At 37.6% G+C, this 19,833-nt stretch overlaps 1 protein-coding gene across 5 annotated transcripts in view; it reads right to left on the bottom strand.

Annotated features, from left to right (window-relative positions):
* Positions 1-19,833, bottom strand: part of MATN2 (matrilin 2) — a 68,162-nt gene that overhangs the window by 36,729 nt on the left and 11,600 nt on the right. For all 5 annotated transcript variants that reach the window (XM_030266456.4, XM_030266459.4, XM_072924845.1 and 2 more), the window contains exons 3-4: positions 6,791-7,360; positions 2,655-2,777 (exon numbers count right to left, since the gene is read on the bottom strand). In XM_030266456.4, the coding sequence (XP_030122316.4) occupies positions 2,655-2,777; positions 6,791-7,360 (693 nt within the window). The remainder of the gene's footprint in view (positions 1-2,654; positions 2,778-6,790; positions 7,361-19,833) is intronic.

Below are 19,833 nucleotides of genomic sequence, written 5' to 3'. Positions count from 1 at the left end.
AATCAGCCAAGCAAAAACAAATTTTCTTTTATAACTGTCTACTTCATATCAAGTGGCATGATGAACAGCATAAACAGTCGCTTAACTCTTTTGTTCCAGCGTAAACAGCTACAAATAGATAATTTTCCAGCTTGTTTCAGCTACATTCCTCTTTTGTATTATTTTGTTTATTAATGTAAGATTTGAGCATCTCTAGAGAAGAATGGGAGAGATTAGTTAAACAAACAAATACAGTGTAATAAGTTTAGAATACCCATTATCTGACACAAATACTCTTCTCTAGAAAAGGTAGACCACAGTATGCAGAAGGAGCATCCTTTCATGGATGCAAAACCATAATAATTAAACAAATCTAAAAATACTTTTAGCTAAAAAAACAAAAGCATTTCCCAGCATGAAGTGAAGTTGCCAGTTCATTGCTGATTGAAGCCATTTGGTTAAGGGCCTCAAAGAACTGAGTACTGATAGCATATACTCTCACATGAAAAAAAAAAAAAAAAGGAACAGAAGAATAAAAACAGAGTTGAACAAAAGAATGAAAAGAGACTATAACATTAGCTACATAGCATTCATCTTTTCTGCACTACTTAATTCAGAAAGTGTTAAATTATGTATGTAAAGAAGCTATTTGTTCATTGAAGAGCTGCCAATACAACCAAACCTTAGATAAATACATCTGGTTTATGTTGATCATGTACTTAACATAAACATGATGAAGATCTATTTTACTTAGATGTGAAGTGAAGAATCCATTGTCTCTGTGCACTTGAGGACAATTAACAGCTAGTGAAGGTAACTAAAATACTCCCAGACTATGCATTTTTCTTCCACTGTGGTTCTCCTACCTCCAGACCTAAGTGTCCCCTTTGTTCAGGCTTGGCTCCCCATCCTCATGAATTCTGTTACATCTCTGTGGGGATTTTAGATGTGAGTGACCATTTAATGTAATTGTTTGACCTCCAATTGTTTGACATGAGTGACCATTTGATGCAATTGTTTGATCTCCTCTAGACCGATAGTGCATCATCTCTCTCTTTCACCAATGATTTGCACTATCCTAGCACATTTATGGCCAGTTTGATAACTCAGATTTCCAGTGCTAATTGCTAAAATTAATTTATGATTTGGTGATGTAAAAGAACCAAGGGCTACAAACACATTGAAGGACTAACTTTCCTTTCATATTGATCAAAGTGCAATCTGGTATCATCTTACTGATGATCAAAGCAGGTGAATCAAAGAAATCATGTGAGACGTAAGTGGGGAAAACTAATAGATATCATAGCTAAAAAAGAAGGTAAAGCAATGCAGCAAAGGGCTTTGAAAAATGGTAGAGAGGGAGCATATTGAGGGTTACTGTGCATGGGTCACCAGCAGGAAAATTACACACAATTCCAAAACTCTTCGAAATTAACCTGTATTTGAAGCAGTGCAGTGCCCAAATGCTGAACTACTGGCTGAGAAAAACTATGGAAATGTAACAGAGAAAAAAGAAGAAGATACAATAAAGAAATAATTTTTCATACTTGTAATTTTTTAAAATTTATTCACATACCTTCACTGTTTCATTAGTGCTTAGTATTTGATATTAAACACAGCTCAAAGCAAGAGAGACTAAGAATCCACTAATCACAAGATACCTGGTAGTTTTATGGCACTCTCCTGAGATACAAAACATCAAACACAATGATAGGTTTTAAGCCTGCAGTCTTCACCTTAGTTCTAAATTATCAGTTGTAAGAGCTACATCCTATGCTCTCATGATTGATAACTGTTTCTCACAGGTTCTTGAAAAGACGTTTTCCAAAATTTTTCTTCTGGCTAAAATCAATGTAGCAGCTTTAATTTTAATCCAATCACTTTTATGTGAATCTGTACACTGCTATGTGATAAAAACTTGAATTTTTAGCATGCACATTTTCCACAAGTAATTAAAGATAGTGTTACAAAATTTCTTTAAAATAAGTGGGATACAGAAATAAATTTGGCATATCCCTCTAATGTAAATTGCTGTTAATTACTAGAAAAGAAGTTAAAATGGACTAACAAAATACTGATCACAAAAATCAAAATTAAAGTGAAATAAAGTTTGTTGTTACAAACTATACAGCAAATTACTCAAAACTGAAAAAAGTCAACACTTTTAAAGAGAGGATAAGCAAGACTTCTGAAACCATTCTTTGAAAGGTTGCAAACCCTTAATTTTCCACCAGCAGTCAGAAAGAGCTTTTCAGAATGTTATTTCAGTTTTCTAGTATGGGGATTTTTGCACCTTTCTGTACCTTCTAGTACTGTTGCTAGCTGGACAAGTTAGTAAACTATCTAAACTCACTTCATTTGAGATTATAAAGTTATTGATTTTGTTGTTTTTAATGATTGAACTTAAAATACTAATAAAATTCAAATGTAATTTCATTATAGTTACAGTGTACCTCTGCAGAGTTGTGTATAAAATTCAGCTGGATGTATTTCAGAAAGATTTGTAAGAACTTCACTTAAAGCAAGAAAAATAATTACAACTTCACCTTTCTAGACACTTTCTGATGATTATAATTAATTATGTACTGACCTTAGTTCTTTATGAGCCCAACAGAAAGGGTAAGTGATGTTAAACACTTTTTGGGAATATGAAAGAGAAAAGAAAGATAACATACTGCTGCAAGTCTTCTGGTCAGCATTCAGAATGTATCCTTGTTTACATCTGCACAAGTAGGAGCCAGGGGTGTTTATGCAGAAGTGATCACAGTGATGCTCAACTATACTGCACATATGAGGCACTGAAAGAAAAAAAGGAAAACATTATTAGCTACTGGTCTTAATTACTTGTAGTCACAACTGAAAAAAAACTGGTGTAGAAAATTTTAGTGAAGTAACTCAGAAATTTCAAATTAAGTGTCGCTAGTAAAGACAAAAATGAGAGCTTAAGAAAATAAAAATACACAAGGGAGTATCTGAAAAAAATGAATCATTTCATGGCCCTATGAAGACAATGAAACAAACTTATTATAATCAACGTTAGAAAATAAGTGAAGTTTAAGTGTAAGCTGATTTAGAGGAAATTCAGTTTCTCACGTGAAGAAAATCACCACACAGCACCCAATAATAAAGAATGACTAAAAAACAACTTAATGAAGAGACTATTTTAATGAAGAGACTGTTTTGCTTGCTTAGTTATGAATGTTGAGGTACATGCAAATAATACATGATGACACTGAGTATATATATCTCCAAGATTCATTATGCAGGAGCTGAGTTGAGCTACCCTCCATATTGTACATCTTTCTGAGTCTACTTTTGTTCTGTTTGTATTTTATGTCTCTAATAGCAAGTATTAAAATGCAGCAGACAGACAATGAAAGATAAAAAGAATGGAGGCCCATTCAGTCGAATTAATTGTTTAACTATTTTTCTCCAGAGCAGTATTTGGGATAAAAAAATCTTGATGTTTTCTTTCCAGTGCAGCATTGCTTGTATGTAATCTCTATAATATATAAGTGAATTACTTCTCAGAGAACTTATGTGTGGCAAATTATCTATTTTGCTCAACAGCAATTAGGGATTGATGTGTTCCTTAGCGTGCTAGGTCGACAAAGCTCAGAATTTATGGAATAGATATTAACAGTAATCTTCTAGAAGCCACAACAGAAACTTGCTAAGTAACTTAACCTTGTAGGTGTGGTACTTGTGGAAAAAACCCACATGATTTTAAGATATATACTATGTATCTGCTCTTTGGCATGGTTACAAGAGTTAGGTATTTATTGCTAACAGACAAACCCCGAGAATTCCCTAATGTCTCAATCAGCTTCTTGGATTTCACAAATTTGTCCCATAATAAATCTTCTCAAGTACTTTTATTTATGTGAACATAGACCTGCTTTGACTTCTTGTCTTGTCATCTTTCTGTCATTCTGAAAATGATAGCATTCAATGACAGAAGTCCAGTAACTCACGTTCTTCTGAGAGTACTTTGTTGCTATTACGAGTCTTCCCATCTACCACACAAGTTCAGTGTACATATTCTGAAGTGTTTCTGTTGCCCCCATTTCAGAGCAGTGATACCCTGGTCATTAGTCTGATTTCTGGTGGAATCTGCTCTCTGAATGATTTCTGCAACCACATCTGTTTCAGGAGGTGTTCGGTGATCACAGGAAGGTAATAGAAAGGGTGATCTCATAGTTAACCAATAATCTGAACATGAGCCTTGTGAATTAGATCTTATCTCTATATCACAGGGCCCTTATTTGATTTTGGGCAAGACAATTATACCAGTATCTTCAAGGAAACATCAGCCTTCACACTATAACTGTTCAGATAGAAACACCTGAATCTGGATTTGCAAGAATGCAAGTGATGGCTGAAGAGCTGTGAATAACATGTTGAATTAGCTCCAAAAATGTTACATGCCTGAAAATCATACCAGGGATTGCACTGAGTCAAATATTTAAAATTAGTGGGTGGTTTTGACAAACTTAACCTTGTTTCTGTGCCTCCATTCCTCCAATACAAAATGGGGATGACACCACTATTTACATTACAGGAATGTAATAAAGACTTTATTTGCCCTGGACTACTCCATCCCAAGTTCTGTCTTTCTCACACTTCATCTAATCTCCATCTCCTTTCCTGGATTCTGTTCCCATTTCCACTGACATTCTTCAGAGTTTTCAACTCTTGTCTTATTCTTCATGCTTCTGATCCCTCAGGATGCTCTTTGCTTCTGTTTTACCTTTCTAACTAGTAATAAAAAGGGGTCCTGGCTTCAACTGGTGTTTCTGACATCCCCAAGCCTTTAGCAGTCAGGGGCAGCAACTGTAGGGAACCTCTGATTTCATAGAATAGAGCACATCCAGTTTACAGGAATTCTTTTGAAAATATAGGTCCTGGGTACTTAGTGGTCTTCCCCCATCCAGTAATAAGTAGCGGTTATTTTGGCTTACTTTTTGTTTTCCCCACAGAGCTTCACCATTTGGCCATGGTTTTCTCTTGTCATCACAGGAACCATGAGCACACATTCTCACAGACATAGGAGTGATTCAAACACAAGGACAGCTCAGGGGCCAAAGTCTTTTCCCACAGCACAAAGCTCAGCAGAGAGCATTCCGGAAGACTTGACCAGAGAGGTGCCTTCAATGGCGTTAGCAAAGAAACAAGGTGTCCAGATCTTCCACTCAGCTACAATGATACTGCCTCTAGGTCCACATCTGGGAGGACCAACCACATTTCCAGGAGGAATGTAGGTGCTCTAGGAAGCAGAGGCTATGATTAGTCTCGAGTAAAGCTCAAGCTGAATGCTGCTTCACAATCAAGAGCAAATAAAATGTTATGGATCCTGACTTCAATTTGTACCTTATGTTGAAATCCATATGAATTTAACAGCTTAAACTCTCTGTTGAATCTGGGTCTGAGTTTTTAAACATGTCTTAGGATCTCACTTTGAATTCTCAGCACAGCAAATCCTGTGGAGGCACTCCCTGGGAGCAGGAGACAACTGCATCCTTGTCACCTCCATAGTCCTCCATCAGCAGCAGGGGGGTGGCTTTACTGAGGAACACATAAGTTTGATTAAAAGTTAGATAAAAACTCTAATAAATTTATTAGACACTGCCCAATCAGAAAAAAAAACAAACTAACCAAGTAAATGGTATTTGTACTGGATTTGTTTCTAAAGCATAATCTAAAAAAAATCTGCATTTGCTGTGCATTCCATTTAAACTCTGAATCCATGATTAGTTTACTTTTTCTTGGTTTTTAAATATATCCTACTACGCCAGCTAATAATACAGCAAGGAAGAAACGGGAAAAAAAAATCTATTCTCTGATGAATGTCTGTGTTGGTGTTTTGTGCTGAGGCAGTACAGCTGCTCTTTGAAACAATTTTGGAAAAGACCAAGTAAGGAAAATTCTCCAGACTATCGTTACAATAAGCTGCAGTGCTTTTCTGGCAAAAGCATCCCTAGATGTGAGTGAGCATTTAATCTTACCATGCATTCTTTTTCCAGATTCTAGTGAAAATACATCAGTTTAATGCCAAATTTCAATGAAATACTTTCATATTTATCTCAGGAATAAATAAAAAAGAAAAGTCTACTAAGCACACAGATTAAAATAAAATTAATTATGAATGCCATAATATTTGCAAAAAGGAATTCCTTATCAGGGAATTACAGATGGAAGTGACATCTCTGTTGTTAGTTAATGTCTATTAAAATATTTACCTTATTGTATGAATGAATAATATCACTGCAACAGCTTTTCCTAACTTCTTGTATTTGAAATAGATGTAATACAAAAGCTGCTAAGTCTGTTTCACTTCCAGTCACAAGGCATATATAGAAATGATTCTTTGCATAGAATTAGTATGTAAACTTTGGAAGAGGAATCCATGAACTCTCAAGACTATTTAAATAACTGAAAGACTGTTCAGCAGTTTTAAGTTTCACTACTAAGGGAGATCACACTTAAAATGAAGAGATGAAAAAACTTATCTAATATCCAAATAGTAGAGATCATAAATTTATTGCTATTATGCAATAAATAGGAAAATCATGATATGTGTGTTTGCCTAACTGCTTATGAGCAATTAAATCACATTTTATGGCACTTAATAGTAGCATGAGTTTTCCCCACATGTGTGACTGCTGCTCTGGATGTTGTCTGGCTAATCTCCCTTCAATATATATGTTCTAACATATAAGGTTTCATGTAAAAAAAAAAAGTTTAATTATAATGTATATTTTTTCTGTTTCACTTTCATCTGTATATTCAAATCTATAGATAAAAATCTTACCACAAAGTTTAGTCTGGAAGGCAGAGGTTAGTGTTTCAATCTGACTGAAATTAGCAACCAGAAACACATGTTCTTCATGTGGCTCACTCCCAATGGACTTCAGAGTGTTCATATCCACTCTTCCCACTCCAATAGCAAAAATCAGGATTCCTGAGTTACGTGCTTTAGCAGCAATCTCTGCCACTGGATCTTGAGGTCTCCCATCTGTCACTATCATGATAATTCGGGGCACATTCTGCCTCAGAGGTCGAGCCCCCTCTGTCTCTGAAAATGCAATGTTCACCGCATACTGCAGAGCCAGTCCAGTCATGGTGCCAGTGCCCAGGTGCATCATCCTCTTCACCGCTCTTTCGATGTCCTGCTTCCGCCGGAAGGTCTTCAATGAAAACTCCTGTTTGACGGTGCTGCCGTACTGAATCAGACCCACGTGCGTGGCATCAGGGCTGATGTCCAGAAACTGCAAGATGGTCAAAATGAACTCCTTCACTTTTTCAAAGTCATAATGACTCACACTGCGAGAGCTGTCAATGATGAAAACAAGGTCCAGATGTTTGTTGTTGCAAGAGTTTTCTAAAAGGAAAATGCAAAAATAATACTTTACAATTTCAAAAGGCAAATAGGTTCAGGTTTACTCTGACAAGTGCTCTGAAAATTCAGGAAAAATAGGACATACCACAATTATGACTACTTGGACAATATAAATTTGTTCTCCAGTAAATAACAAAAACTACCTGATACTTGATCATTATATGTATTTTTGTGTGTGTGTGTGTGTGTGTGTGTATATGTGAGTTAAGTGCCCAGAATGGTTAATGGCAGTGGAATGGTGAGATAGAATCACACAGAGCTTGGATTGGAAAGTACATTAAAGATCATGTAGTTCAAACCCCCTGCCATGAGCAGGAGCATCTTCCACTAGACTGATTTACTCAAAGCCCCATCCAACCTGGCCTTAAACACTGCCTGGAATGGGACATTTACAACCTCTCTGGGCAGCCTTTTAGAAAATAATTTCTTCCCTATATCTAATCTATACCTGGCCTCTTTTAGTTTATTATTGGCTCATTATTTCTTGTCCTACCACCACATGCCCTTGTCAAATGTCACTCTTCAGGTATTTATGCGTTACCCTATTGTGTCATTGTTGAGATTTTGACTTCATTCCCCATGCAAGAGTGGAAATCCTCTCTGAATGACAGTTAACTATTTAAGTGAGCTGCACTGTAATGTTTTGTGTGGCAGGGCCTGAGAATTTAGAAATCTAATACTGTGACAAGTCAGGAGAATATAAGTGTTTCATTAAAAACAGAGAAAACAGAACACAAAGGAATACATGTCAAAAACATCTGTTAATTGCACTGACTGATAAGAAATGTGAAGGGACTGATTTTTCAAGGAAATTGGCACTAAGCAGCACTTTGTATGTACAAACTACTGCTCTCAATGGCGTCAACTGCAGCTGTGAGTGCTCAGCAGTTCTACAAATCAAATGTCATGATTTCAAACATGTAATTAATACCCATCTGGGGAAACTTTCATGTATTGGACTAGCTCAGCATCACAGAGAAATTATATAGTTGCCTCAGAGAGAAAATCCTGTTGTCTGCAGTGGCACTCCACTCAGCCAAAAAAAAACACTCATAACTGAACACTCCCTGAAATCTATGTCAGCTATCAGAAGCCTTTTTTTATAAGAGTCACTGAAGCAGAAATATTACAGACAGAGTATGTCTATATCCGACTACGGCACAGATGGGCAGGCCAAGCTATTAGGGACAGCAGCAGAAGTGAAGGCTGGCTGCCTTCTAGGCATCTGAAGAGCTTTCTGGGACCCTGGGTACATCCTCCAGCTTCTGCTCAGCATACTTTTCTGAAAGAATATAAGAAATATGACACACAAGCATGAGCTGCATGATGACAATGGATAGGGACTGACCATTCACAGGAAGCCAGCACATGACAGGCTTGAGGCAAGCCTGTGAGTTGAGCTATCAGACTTGCCACAGAAGAAGACAGCATATGGAAAAAGATTAAAAGGACTTTGATGGGATACTGATGAAAAGAAATCAACAGAGGTTTAATGTGTATACTAAAGACTCCTCCAAATTAGGAAATCCCTGAGTCACAAAAGCATTGCAGCTCAGGGAATAACTGCAGGTGGCATTCTCTTCTCCTTAAGTTATTCCACATGCATCTACTTTTGGCCTCTGTCAGAGACAGAACATAGGATCAGATATACCTATGGCTTCAATCATTGTGTCTGCTCATCTTGAATTCTTGTGGCTATGAATAAACCTGTGATGTTGTTAGTTGTGTTTGTATACCTGGCCTGAAAGGTTACAGATGGGAAGAATGCTCATCAGACGGCAGTGGCATCCTCATTTTACTAAGATGAGACACTCCTAATCAGTAGTTTCCTGTATTGCCAAACCCAATTCAATTCCCAGTGCACTGTCATCCATCTGGTACAGTGAATGAGGCAAATGTTTGGTGGAAAAGTAGTGTCTGACTGTATAATCAAAAATCATGTCATACTTCACTAGTACAAGTGGACCAATCAAGGACTCAATTGGAAAAATGTTTTGCTAAACCCAATTCAATTCCCAGTGCACTGTCATCCATCTGGTACAGTGAATGAGGCAAATGATTGGTGGAAAAGTAGTGTCTGACTGTATAATCAAAAATCATGTCATACTTCACTAGTACAAGTGGACCAATCAAGGACTCAATTGGAAAAATGTCTCTCTGTGGACTGTCCTTTAAACAAATTCACTTGTGACTGCTGACGAACACTTGATGAGCATTTCTGCCAAGGGGGTGAGAAAGATGCCTGTTTTCACTCGTTAACTCAGAAGCCTCTTTCATAGATTACCAAGAACATTTTTGGGCACAGAATAAAAATGCTCTTTAATGACAATAAAAATGACTGCCTAGATTTATTCATGTGCAGTCTACAGTACAGCTTTATTCATAAGCATAGGAATATGCTTGGATTGCTTATTATTTCAAAATCAGAGTAGGCTGAATATAAGCCAAGCTGAGCAGAAACAAAATTCCCGTTCTAATGGGATACGGATATCCTGACATAACTATTTTTTACCTATTATCTTAATTACCTTATATATACATAAAATTACAAATTATCTTTACTAATATAACATTAATTATTCCAGCAATACAAAGATAATGCCAAGTTATGATTTGTGGGAGCAGACCAAGAGGAAAGAAGGATAATTACAGAAAAGAAGGCTAAGAATGTGTGTGCATATGAGGGGAAGGACAGACAAGGGAGATGGATAAAATGGCTGCTGATTTAGTTCCTTTAAAACATTTCAGCATTGATTTACTAAAGGTTAATCATGCCTGACTAGCCTGATTACCTTCTATGATGAAACTACTGCCTGGAGGGATGGGGCAGAGCAGGGGATACCTCTAGTTCAGCAAGGCTTTCAACGCTGTCTCTCACAACATCCTCACAGGCAAACTCAGGAAGTGTGGACTGTGTGAGTGGACAGAGAGGTGATTTGAGAACTGGCTGAACAGCAGATCCCAGAGGGTTGCACAAGATCTAGTTTGAGGCCTGCCACTGGTGGTGTCCCCCCAGGGTTCAGTACTAGTCCCAGTATTGTTTAACTTTTCACCAATGACTTGGGTGAAGGGGCAGAGGCCTCCTCAGCAAGTTCCCTGACAACACAAAGCTGAGAGGAGCGGCCGATACCCCAGAGGCTGAGCAGCCCTTCAGAATGGCCTCAGCGGGCTGGAGAGATGGGCAGAGAAGAACCAAAAATTCAACAAAGGTGAATGCAGGGTCCTGCACCTGGGGAGGAATAACCTGCACCAGTACAGGATGGGGGCTGACCTGCTGGAATCAGCTCTGCAGAGATGGACCTGGTGGTGCTGAAGGACAATGAAATGTCCATGAGCTGGCACTGTGTTCTTGTGGCCAATAAAGCCAAATGTATCCTGGGGTGCACTAGGAAGAGCACTGGCAGCAGGTCCAGGGAGGTGATCCTGCCCTTCTACTCAGCCCAAGTGAGGCACCATCTGGAGTGCTCTGTCCAGTTCCAGGCTCCACAGTACACGAGAGACATGGAGCTGCTGGAGTGGGTCCAGAGGAGGGCTACAAAGATCATTAGGGGACTGCAGCATCTCTTATATCAGGAAAAGCTAGAGAGTTGGGCCTGTTCAGCCTTGAGAAGAGGCACCTGAGGGGGGACCTCATCAATGTCGGTCAGTCTCTGAAGGGAGGGTGTTAAGCGGATGGACCAGGCTCTTCACAGTGGTGCCAAGCAATAGGACAAGAGGCAGTGGGCAGAAACTGATGCACAGGAAGTTCCATCTGACCAGGTGGAGGAAAAACTTCTTTATTTGTGTGGGTGCACTTGAACTGGCTGCCCAGAGAGGTGGTGAAGTTTTCCTCAGTGGAGGTATTCAAGAACCATCTGGACATGATTCTGTGACATTTTGGTGCTCTGGGATGGCCTTGCTTGAGCAGGGAGGTTGGACCTGATACACTGGAGATGATACACTGTGCTCCCTTTCAACCTTGTCCATTCTGTGATTCTGTGAAAACAAATCAGAACTACAGCCATGGTATTGAATCCTTTTAACTGGAATATAAAGATTTGGATCTCAGTCTGAAGAGACTCATTTGTCTGTTCTGAAGTCTGGAATGAATCTTGGTGGTAAAAAGCCTGGAGAGCCTTGGTGGACAGAAACACATGACATTGTGCGGAATTACTTTGGAAAAATCTATTAAGCTGAATGAAACACAGTGTTTTTCAAAACTACCTTGACCAGCAATGTTCTGTCTACAGAAATACCAAACATTTTCAAATTAAGACATATTTAAAATCTTTGTCTTCTGATTTGGTATGATTTTTTTTTTAAACAAAAAAATTATTTTTGTTTAAAAAATAATTATTAAAGTTGATTTAACTTGGGCTCAGTGAAAAATAATATATAACTCTTCTACAGATAAAAAAATCCACTTTGGTGGTATTTTGAGGAGTGGCAATAAGTAGTAATGACTGACAGATCTAAACACTTATCCCCTCAGATAAATTTTCAGTGATAGCTTTTTAGTAGTTACATGCTTCTCCATTTGTCCTGTAAACTATAATCTCTTCCTCTGACCAGCTCTCATTTTGAACAGTGAACTTTCTCACAGCTTTGGCAAACATATTTATAACCAAAGTACTTCTCTTTCACTCTTATGAAAATTGACATACTCACTGTAAAGAGCTACTCATCCATAAACCTACTTCTAAGTCAGCAGAGGTCTTGTATTGCCAACACAAAAGTTTAAAAAACCCCCAGTGTGGGTTGTATTATCCAAAGTAGAAGCCAGGAGAGGCTTTGTCCAACAAAGACAGAAGGAAAGATCAAGTCAGTAGTAAATATGTTCTCCTTCTCCACTCAATATCCACTTCATAAATGACAGCTACAGTCATGGCACCTTTGGAAAACTAACAATGCAAGGAAATTTCAGTTCTACTAAGAAGAATCCAGCTGGGATCCTATTACTGAGAGATACATAAAACAAAGCTTTAAATAATATTGAGCATCTTCATTTCCTCTAAAGCTGTAAAATTAGTTAAATCACTTTATCTGATGACTACAGGTTTCCTTCTATTCCTTTCTCAAATTAGGCTCAACCTGTTTTCGCTTTGACAAAGCTCACAGTACTTTGATTTTGCTCACCCACCCAGGGTCTGTGTCTGAGAGTGTGTTTCTATCCTCTCATTTTTCACTGTTACATTCCCTTAATACAACTAAAGTAGCACAAGTGAGCTTTCTTGGGCATTCAAATTGATTCTTCTAGGCTGTTAAATCATTAGAACGGTTCCTGATACTGCTGTCTGAGGACAGTCACATTTTCTCAAGCAGTATTCAGGCATGATATAGGAAGCAGCATAAGCCAGGGATCCATCCTTTGTGGATAGAACTGGTCTGTGCGCTCAGGATACTCCCCAGCACAGAAGCAGGCCACGCTGTACCACTGGTCTCAGTGCTACAGAGCAGTCTAAGGTACCAGCTAAGCTCAGAGGCCAGCTGGCTCCATCCACAGTGTTAAACTCACCATCCTGCCCAAACAGAGTGGCTGTACGCAAGACGACTCCTGGAAATTGTTCTTTGTACCTTCTGAACCACGCATGGTGATTGCTAGTCACTGTGGGCTAGAGACAGCTCCAGCCATTTAACAGCAACAACAGTGGTGGAGTTCCAATGCGCAAGAATGTACCCAGCACTGCTTCGTTTCCTCAAACATTTCCATCTGGGCCTATTCAAACTGAACACATTCAAAGACACAAGTTTTAGATGGTGATTTTTCAAAAGTTTTTGCAAGTTGGTTGTCTTGAAAAAGCTGCTTGTTTAAAAATAAGTTAGTTATTTTCTGGTTTTGTCCTACATCTTTATGACTCCTTAATACTTTTTTTCCTTAATCTAGATATTACTTATTTGGTTATGAAGGTTTTTATCCTAATAGATGAGATGGGATAAATGTTAAAAAAGGCTATTGTTGTATGCAAAACAAAAGGAAGTTAGCTCAGTTTGGTAAATTCTACAACAAAGTTTATACATTGAAAAAATAATTTATAACAATTAGCTCCATGAAGCTGTTTATTATAGAGTATGACAATTCCAGCAAAAAGAGTTAAGAAAAAATGATATCATAGAATAATTATTGACTGATGTCAATGGTGATTTTAATATTTTGTGTTTCTTAGCTCACACCCCAGTAATGCATATACAAAAATTACATGTGCTGTGACACTGCCAGCAGCAACACCAGGTTTATTTGTAGATTTTATCTTTGAGTAACAGAACCAGTCTTCACTCAAAATTAAATAAAAGGGGGAGAAAACTATTCTCCCTGTTCACATATTTTACAACTTCTTGCTAAATGTCTGTTCTTTCTTTACCATTTTATTATTTCATTTTCCCTCAACCTTCAATATTACTTGCCCATCTTCTTTTTAGAACTTCTTTCCTTATAAATCTCTGCATAACTCCTATGAAATTTGTTAAAAGGTGTATGAATTTCCTGGGTATCAAATATTTTTTTTATTGAAGTCCACAGTTCTGGTTTTCCCTAGCTAAATATCCAGCTAGAAAGATTGTGTTTGACATGTTCTCAGAAAATTCCGAAAGATATCCTAAGTCATCAAGAAGGTTTAATCTTCTTGTCATAAAATTATACAAGTTCTACTAGCCAAAGAATAGCTAAATTTCCAATTCATTCAAAAACATACTAAGTGCAAAACGCTTTGGGAAACACATTTTGTGATTGTGATTTTTGCAAAGAAGAAGAGCAGTTATTCCAAGTACTTCTTGTCTCTAGTGAAACATTTTGAGAAAGTTAGCTTCCACTCCTTTTGGTTTTTATTTTAATTCAAAGATGGACAAAGTATGGTATGGTACATTTCAGATATAATCATACCTAGGCTCCTGAAGTAAACATTAGAAACTGCCCAATACCCCCTTCCTAGCACACACACGTGCTGCACTTGGTTCTGCAGGTGATGTCCCCTCTTCCCAGCTCTGGGACAGGCTATGGATCCAAGACCTGCCCCTGTATTTTCTGGCCCCATCCTTGCTCTGAATCTTTCCCCAAACACACAGGCGTATGGCCCTAACCCAAACATTCATTATGAATTTGGCAGCTCACCCATTTTTCCTTACAAATTTCTTCATCTGGGAACAATCTCTAAACGGAACACAGCCTCCAGACATTTCTTTGCTGCCTCTGACAAAATCTTTTCTAAACTTCCAAAATTTCTGGGACAACTGTAGAGCGGGAGGCTCTTCTCCAGAGATTTCCATTTCCTTCTACATGCAAATGCTACATTATTGGTCACTGCAGTGACTAAAGTAGTACATTACTTTGTTCTCATTTCACCTCACTATTTCTATTCCTTCTCTGTCGTGCTTTTCAAAATAACAAGGTCATTATTAACACTAAGTCTCTCTAAATCCAAAGTCCCAGAACTGACTCATAGTATTTTGTCATTTCTTTACCTACACTGGTGCTTCTCTGGTATGAAGCCAAAGTATGGTGTAAGAATAGCCTCAAGTTTATGCTGTTCTGAGACAGAAACTGTTTGGTCTCCTGACAGGAGTCAAACATGCTTTCATGGTCAGGAAGACCAGGGAACAGGTTGTTTTCCTTGCAGGCAGTGGAACACCTGCACAGACACATAAAGAATCCTGATATCCCCATGCACACGGCAACATGAAAATCTACCCATCACTTTTTGACTGAAACACATGTTATGTGCTCACAGCTAAGGATAGCTTACACCCATGAGAGATGAGGAATTCATCTTCTGAGCCACCAAAGAGAAACTCATGGTATGCACAGTAATGCTACTTTGCATCCTGTTCCCACAGCCAGCCTGGAAGCACTTACACTGACTGTGACTGTCTTCCTGCACTCACCTGGAAAACATTAAATCACAACCAACATGATTGTATGGGGGAAGGTGATCTTTGTATCTTTCTGCTTGAAGATATGAGACTCCTATCTTGCCTGAGGTACTTAGGGTGCTATTTAGTTGGTGACACAGAAATTATTAAAGAATGGATACACAAAGTAAACAATTGTTAGTAGCAGCATAGAAAATCTAGAGAAAAAAACGTGACCTTACTGAGTTTGTGGTGTCCTGTGTTCAGAACATTAGCTTAACATTTTAAAAACTCTTATTGATACTTTTTTTTTTAAAGTTGCCCATGTCTTTGTTTATGGGGAAAGCTGTTAGCAACCTCAACATTACTCATTAATCAGCTGACCTGAAACCACATATTTCTATCTATTGGTAACGGTCTAAGTATTAGATTCTTTTCCAGAACAAATTCAGAAACAGCATGAGGGGACAGTGCTGTATACCATTCCCCCTTCTCCCAAAACATATGGGACATCATGTCCACTGTTGAACCAGTGTTCTTCCACTTCAGTAGTACTTAAATAAAATGGTGTCTTCAAGGTTCCAAAGAAATTTAAAGTATGTCCTCATCCACAACAGTGTCTGATTACCCACTTACACCTATAAAATGAGATATTCTTTAAGCCATGCAAATACTGTTTCCATTATTTTCAAATTATTTTGCACATATGTACGCTTTTAAGTAAGACGGTAAAGTGCTCAAAATGAAGTCAAAACCAGCACATTGCTGAATATCAGTGTTCTTTCTTTTGGCCTGATTTTTCTTCAAGACATAATAAACAGAGGAGGCTTTGAGCTCCTTGATAATATACTCATAACAACAGTTTTTTTACTCACAGTAATGTTCCTCACTGAATTATTGTCAAGGCAAACTCTTTTCCAAACAGAAATGGTATTTTGCAGTAATTTGTGGGGGTTGTAACAAACAAATTCAGAAATACAAAGATCATTTGATGTTTAGTTCATGACTCAAGTTTTTTTTCTGTAACAGCAGATATTCTTTCATCCTGTGAAAATATTACAAATTACCTTTAAAAAAAAGGGAAAAGAAGAAGGAAAGAGGGAAAAGGCTTTGTTAGAGGAAACACACATTAAAGAAATACAATACAGTTTCTTGTGATGCTGGAAATCAAATTATATTCCGTATAATTTAAATTACAGAAATACTCCATAGGTGACTTACAAGTGAATGCAATTTTGATACATGAAAATTAATAATGAATACTAAACACAAGAGTTGGCAAGCAGAATGTTGTTCTGTGGTTAAAAACTGCTAGCACTGAAATCCAAACTTTCTGATCTCCATGATAATTGGCTACAGATGAGCTGCTCAGATTAGGACATAAATCCCTGAGGTCTGTCACAGTCCCAGCTAGTCCTCATGGCTCATTAGCTGGAGCTGTTTAAGGGATAACAGCTGCAGGAACAACTGGTTGGGCAGGGATTTGGTTGCTGATCAGATCTCTCTTTCTCAGAGTCTGGGACCTCTGTGAGGGGCTGGGGAGGCACAGCCTTAGCACAAACCAGGCTACCGAGCCTCAAAGCCACAGAGAGGGTGTCCTTCTGTGTATAAACCCTGGAATCTGAAAAAGCAGCTACTGTGGGGGAGAGGCCAGCAGCTGAAAGTTGAAGCTTTGAGAGTCGGCATAAAGTTCATGGGTGACCTCTCAACTATAGAAACTAGGACTACTGGGAAGCAAAACACCATTGCTAATATTGCCTTGAGGCACCATGATTGCACTATGTGTCTACACACCTCAGAAGGAAAAAACAGGTGATTTTGTAGGCTGTAAAATGCTTTGCTTGCTCTCTTTCCAAACATAATGTGTTTCTATTTATATGGCAACCTCATGTTTTGAATAGAAAACTGACAGGTAAATAAATGGATAGGTATTTGATTACCCTGTATCCTTACAAAAGCTTGGTTAGGATTTTGCTAGTATTTTAACTACTTATGTGGTAGTCCAAAAGATGTAATTTGCAACCACTTCCTACCTTCATCTGCTGCATGGAAGAGTTTTCATCTCCCCCAGTACTATACCAGTACAGGATGTCTAACACATGTAGTTACTGTGACATATTTCTCATTTCAACTGCAGTACAAACATCAGTTACAATAATTCTACTTTCTGACAGGATTATGTCTGAGGACATAAAACTTGTCAGGCTTGCATTTATGTTAAGAAATAACACATACATACTTTGAGGCTGTGAATTAGTTCCTTACAGCAGAAAGCATCCCACATTGGCTCAACAGTCCACATTAGCAGAATTTAGAGATCTCTGGTCAGCTCTTACTGTATAAATATACAATGAATTAAACCCAAATTAAACAGGAATCTTATCTGCACTCCACAGAAGCATGATGGGTTGGGCTCACTTTTGTCACATACTTTCCCTTCTGATTTGCTGCTATAATAACTCAGAATGTTTAACCTGAACATGTCTTTAGCCATAGTTACATACACTCAAGTTTAAGAAATAAGTTGGAGATAAGAATCCTTGGACTAATTTTAACTGACTGTAGCAAGTGATTCATAAACTCAGTGAGCGTTCCACATAGTTCTGATTACTTCACTTCATATTATTAGTGGAAATATACATATACAAGCAAGAGACAAATCATTGTATATTTTGTTGCAAAATATAATTTAATGCAGACAGATGCATCTGCATTTTACAGCAGCTTCCACTGAACAGGAGCCAAGTACGTTTCCTTCTTGGCCTCCTTTTCCTTCTGTTTTAATTTTGTGCAGTACTTCTTAATTTTTTTGCTTCTTCTGATATCATGTAATATCTAAATGAATGCCCCCTAAATTAGCTTTTCTCCTTACACAGTTATTTTCAAAATCATGTAGCTGCATGTTTCATATTCCTAAGGAACAGAAATAATGTTGTTTCTTAGAATAGTATTCTACATTCAAGCTTTCACTGTATTCACTACAGCTTTCATGCATTCACTTCAGATCTTTCCAAAGAAGTATGCCCATATGAAGTGAAATACATGCCCAGTTTACTAGAACAGAGTTCATCAAGAAAAAAAAGCAAACACAAACACTTGTGGGGTTTTTTTACAGTGTGGGAATTTTGATTTGCTTTGTTTTGTAATAAATTATTAAGGTGCAGTAGGGTCTAAGTCCCAAATCCGCTCCAGAAAAAAACCCCACAACTTCAAATACCAAGTAGGCACTACATCTTGGACCTACAAGGACTGGATGCTTGTTGCTTCTAGACATGAAACCTGCTGAAGGGTACTGTGAACTTCTCACTGGCCTTGCAAACACGGTATGGAAATCACCAGTCTGAACAACTGATCTTGCTCTTCATCAGCCTGTTTAGGTGCATTTCATTATATCTGAAGGGATTCAGCTAATCTAACAGGCATAATTTTATCTTTATACCCATATAGCAAGTATATCACTGCTTTTCTTTAGAAAAAAATGAAATATTATTTTCCTTTCACAAATCAGGATAATCCAAATTTGATCCAAACTCTGGATCAAAGTACTGATGAGGGGAAAAAGAAGGCAAAATTTAGTTCATATGTCAGATAAGGGGAAAGATGACTGTTACCTGCTATAGAAAAGAGAAGCTGACCATCTTACATCTTTCTGTTGTTTCTCAAGATCTTACACAACTACAGAAACAATTATTTAAAACATAAATACACCAGCATGAAAACAGCATCTTCCAGCAATATAATAGAAATTATTTTATTACTTGAAATACATGCATATCTAATATGCTGCAAGAAAGACTTAAGAAAATGTTAGAAGTTAATTAATTTGGCACAATTGACAAGTTTTTTTATATTTGGAAGTCTGACTCAATGTTTAATAAAAGAAAAGCCTGAAAGGCAGTTTGGCTTTCAAGGGCCATATAGTGAGAGTTCCTACAACTGTATTTCCAACAGATCCTTGAACAAAATATTTCAGCTCTTCCACAGAAATTACTAGCTATAGCAATAATAATTTTAAACAGCAATAAGCAATGCAAAGACCTGCCAAATTAAAACAATGTGCATTGAGATTTAGTTGAAAAATTGAGGAACAAGAAAAAAAAAATATTTTCAGACACAGCTCATTCCCCCAGAAGACTTTGTTAAAATGTATAGGCAATTAGACCTAACAGGACTATTAAGAAATCTATGAAGTATTAGTACATGGCTGATGAAAAAGTAAATCCTCCTAAACCTGGATCTCAAAGTACTTTTCTCTCTATATGGACAATCCACTCCATTTTACTTATTTAACTTGTCAGTCTCCTAGAACAATGACTTTTACTTCTGTACTTGGACACTACTGGTATTTCACCAGTAAATAGGTATCACAGCAATACTTTTTTTTAAATGGTGAAAAGAAGTAAAAAGGAATAAAATTATTTTAATACTGCTATACTTACATAGCATAAACTTTCATCTTAGTCCTGAAAAGGAGACTTCTATCAAAAAAAATCCAACACCCAATCTTAATTTTTATTACTTTTCCAGATACCTGTTGGTTCCTTGCAGCTATTTTGCTCCATTTTGCCTGCCAAGCAAGTCTTTACACAGCAGCAGCAATTGTCATCACCTCCACTACTTATAATATGCATACT

This window comes from Taeniopygia guttata, chromosome 2, assembly GCF_048771995.1.
Source record: "Taeniopygia guttata chromosome 2, bTaeGut7.mat, whole genome shotgun sequence".
NCBI lineage: Eukaryota > Metazoa > Chordata > Aves > Passeriformes > Estrildidae > Taeniopygia > Taeniopygia guttata.
The sequence above is the reverse complement of the archived record's forward strand: the minus strand, read 5'-3'. Positions and strand labels throughout refer to the sequence as shown.